Source organism: Octopus bimaculoides, chromosome 1, assembly GCF_001194135.2.
Source record: "Octopus bimaculoides isolate UCB-OBI-ISO-001 chromosome 1, ASM119413v2, whole genome shotgun sequence".
In the NCBI taxonomy this organism is placed as follows: domain Eukaryota; kingdom Metazoa; phylum Mollusca; class Cephalopoda; order Octopoda; family Octopodidae; genus Octopus; species Octopus bimaculoides.
The window spans coordinates 146,596,589-146,601,057 of NC_068981.1; the positions used below are offsets into that span (position 1 = coordinate 146,596,589).

At 34.2% G+C, this 4,469-nt stretch overlaps 1 protein-coding gene across 3 annotated transcripts in view; it reads right to left on the reverse strand.

The window, feature by feature from the left end:
* The window catches only part of LOC106883578 (GATOR complex protein Iml1), a 131,247-nt gene that overhangs the window by 18,497 nt on the left and 108,281 nt on the right, over positions 1-4,469 (reverse strand). For all 3 annotated transcript variants that reach the window (XM_052971325.1, XM_052971318.1, XM_052971322.1), the window contains 2 exons: positions 3,962-4,094; positions 1,511-1,607 (listed from right to left, as the gene is read on the reverse strand). In XM_052971325.1, coding sequence (XP_052827285.1) covers positions 1,511-1,607; positions 3,962-4,094 — 230 coding nt within the window. The remainder of the gene's footprint in view (positions 1-1,510; positions 1,608-3,961; positions 4,095-4,469) is intronic.

Consider the following 4,469-nt stretch of genomic DNA (forward strand, 5'->3'; position numbering starts at 1 on the left):
TATATATAATATATATATATATATATACGTATACATAGAGATACACATTATTATCATCTCATTTAATGTGATAAATACTGTTATTTGGACAAGATAATTTGGAAGAGAATGTTAGGTAATCAAGCCAACCCCAGTGCTTAACTGGTACCCTATTTTATTAACCCCAGAGGGATGAAAGGCAAAGTTGACCATGGCAGGATTTGAACTCAGAACAGAAAGAACTAAAACAAATCCCACAATGCATTTTGTATGTCTAACCATAACTTAGCCATTACCCTTGTGTAGACAGTATATATTTATAGTATGCATATACACATTTGTGAGAATTTTGTCTATAAGAAAACAAAAGAAAACTGTTCTATTGCTGCCAATGTCAATCTTATTTTCTGATGACTTCATGATCAATATTTTGTTGTGTTTGGTTGGACCTTCATTGAAATGGTCTCTGATGGAGGCAGCCCAAGTGTGGTAACCACTGTTTGTAAAAATTATGCAACAGACATCAATATTTGCAGCAGTAACACAAGATTTACATCTCTAATATACACTTGTAAAATATAATGAATATGTAATACATTAACACTATATACGATGGCAAACTGGCAAAATAGTTACTATGCTGGACAAAATGCTGAGCAGTCTTTCATTTGTCTTCATGTTCTGGGTTCAACTTCCACTGAAGTCGACTTTGCAGTTCATCTTTTTGAACACTTGAGTCGATATAATCAAATTATCTCCTTCTCCAAACGTGCTCACCTTGTGCCAAAATTTAAAACCAGTGTATTAACACTATTTCCAAGGTGACAGAACTGTTAGCACATTGGACAAAATGTTTAGCAGCATTTCATTTGTCTTTAAGTTCTGAGTTCAAATTCCGCCAAGGTTGACTTTGCCATCATCCTTTTAGGGTCAATAAAATAAGTACCAGTTGAACACTGGGGTCAATGTAATAGACTTAGCCCCTCCTCGAAATTGCTGGCCTTGTGCCAAAATTTGAAATCAATATATTAATACTACCATATAAAAATGTATCCAAGTGATTTAAATTCTTCACATACATTAGTCTGGACTGGACAACAGATATAACTTACTTCCAGTCGCATCATCCTGAAAATGGCCATGCACTTGATTGATCGGGTGGAGAAAGGGTAACATTAGGTTCTCATTTACAATGCAAATCCCTACATTATTAGACTTAACCCTTTGCCTGTCTTAGGCATCAGATGTATTACATAGGACATATTTCCCTGGTGTCCATGCATCATATATGATGCACATTTCCAATTTTCTGAACCACTGAGTAACTTGGGACTTAAAAAAGAAAAAAAACTAAATTACTCAGAATGTATGAAACAAAGGCTGATTAAAAGCCTAAAAACAAGCATGGACATTTAGGACAAACTTATGAAAATTCTTTGGACAAGTAAAGGGCTAAAACCTAGAAAGAAAATTGTGTATTACAATAAAATAAATATGATAAATAAAAGTAAAACTTCTGTAACTTAAGTACCTTCTTTGTTGACTATAAAGTAGAAAAGGAATCCAAAGACAAAATTGTGATGAATATTTCCAGATGAATGACATATGAGTTGTTTCTCAACAAAAGACTGAAAATAAACAAAAAAACAAATTGGTTAATATTTCACATATGTCCAAGAACATAATAGTAAATCAAATTTTTTCAGATAACATACACAGACACACACACACACAAATGCGATTATTACATGTCTCTATCAACAATAGACCAACATTATTTTATCCTGTATAAACCTCTAATATATTAAATATATAATTAACATCAAAATAAATTTCAATAACATAACAAAAAACACTAATAATAAACAAGCATATAACATTGTTCTTCTGTAAGACGTCATATATACTTTATACTTTATGATAAGTCATATATATACAATCATACAGTCTGTAGTTTGCTCAGTGTATCTACATAGTATATTCTTCTACCTCCTTCTCTCTGTCAGTAACAGCATCCCTCTCTTTCTTTCTCCCTCTTTTTCTCTCTCTGTTGGTTGTGGCATTTCTCTCTCTGTTGGTTGTGGCATTTCTCTCTTTAGCTACATTTTTCATTGCCACTCTTTCAACCACCCTGCACTTTCTTCTTTCTCTTTACTCTCGCTGTTCTGCTTTTTCCCAGTCACCCCCCCCCCACACATACATACAAGAATTTATATGATTCTTAAATATAGCATCTTTGAGTACATAGTAAATCCCATGGTATTCCAAACTAACTTAAGTGATATATATATATATATATATATATATATATATATATATATAATGAAACAAGCAAATATGAGACAAAGAGATCATGTTAGGTAACCAAATATAGTGTACTGAACAATTCCACAACCAGATATTCTTTACAATACTCATATTTAACAATCAAACAATCTTCAGCTTATCTCAAGAGACACAAATGCATATATGAATGTGTGTATGTATGTGTGTGTATGTGTGTGTGTACATAGGTTTACAATTATCACGTAGGCACTTTAAATTTTTTTAAAAACATTTTATTACATTTAAATTTCTATCTTACAATCATATTGTTTATGCACATCTTAAGCAGACAATGTTTAATCTCTCAGATGCTCAAAATGTCCTCCTCTAACATTGCAACATTCTTCAATCCTCTGACACGCAGTGCAGTACAAATTCCAATTTCCATCAATTTCAGTGAATGCATCAGAAATCTAATCTTGTAATTCATTTAATGTTTTGGGATTCTACTCATAAACCTTGTTCTTTAGAAAACCCCCCAAAAAAGAATTCCATTGGTGTCAGGTAAGGTGAATGTGGTGGCCATTTGATGCTGCCCTGTCTTCCAAACCAAAATTGTGGAAAGGCTTGGTTAATGTGGTCTCTTATTGTCAACACATAAGAGCTTGACAAAATTAACTAAATTAGCATAAAATAATGGTTTCATATTTTTTTATAATTAAGATCTAAATTGTTAATATATGACTGTGAAAGAGATAGTTGAATAACTGTAAACCTACTTTTGGACGCACTCTGTATAAATATATATATATATATATATATATATGTATATATATATATATATCTTATCTTTCCTTTTACATGTTTCAGTCATTAGACTGCAACCATACTGGAGCACTGCCTTGAAGAATTTTCGTCAAACCAATCAGCTCCAGTACTTAATCATTTTTAAGCCTGGTTCTTATTCTATCAGTCTCATTATTTCTACAGCTGGCTACCTTTCCTAATGCCAATCATTTTATAGTGTGTACTGGGTGGTTTTTTCATGCCACCAGCACTAATAGAGGTTACCATGTAACTCCAAGTCAACAAACCCAGGGAGGGAGGATGACAACATCTGTGTATGTTAGATGAAAGGGTTATGGTAAGAGGGATGAAGTTGCGATAGAGCTGGTAGAGCATGTTACTGTCTAATAAATGAAAAAAGTAAAGCAAGAGAATCATTGTTTAGTACAGCAGTTTCAACATTTTATGATTGATCCATGGTACTTTGAACAAGGCAATAAAGATGTTGCGGCACACTATTAGCATATTAAAAATCATCATCATCCTTGTTTAACGTCCGCTTTCCAAGCTAGCATGGGTTGGACGATTTGACTGAGGACTGGTGAACCAGATGGCTACACCAGGCTCCAATCTGATTTGGTCTCATGGAGCTTTAGGTGTTTTTGCTCAATAAACACTCACAATGCCCAGTCTAGGAATCGAAACCGCAATCCTATGACCGCGATTCTATGACCATGATCCTATGACCGCGAGTCCACTGCCCTAACCACTGGGCCATTGCGCCTCCACCTCCTTCTGTTACACCAGTTGCAAATAGTATGAACACACTAACAGAATGGTACAAAAGCTGGATAACAAAAGTAAAAGAATGTGAAGGGAAGAGCTCAATGAGAATGAAATAAAAAGAATATAAAGAAAAACAAGACAATACCTGAAGTAGGGCAATAGCCTGTTCTAAAGTTTCTATATTAGGCAACCAATGTAAGCACCAAGTGACAGCTTCTGCTGATATAAAGCAGTTCATTTGTAAACCCTCGTGTTTCGTTAAGAAAGGAATCCCAGTTCTGAAACAAATGAAGACATAAAATATTATCAAGAGAAACAAACAGTGGAGCTTTAAAAAAGATAGGCACAAGTGTGGCTGTATGGTAAGAAGTTTGCTTCCCAACCACATGGTTCTGGGTTCAGTCCCACTGAGTGGCACCATGGATAAGTGTCTTCTACTTTAGCCTCAGGCTGACCAAAGCCATGAAAGTGGATTTGATACATGGAAACTTAAAGAAGCCCATCATATATACAGGGTGTCCACAAGGTCTGGGTACATGGAGTAAATAAAATCATAACATAAACAATTAAATATAAGAAATAATAATTTCTTAAGGTATGTGTTAATCCCTGTGTACCTAGACTTTGTGGACACCCTGTATATATTTATATAC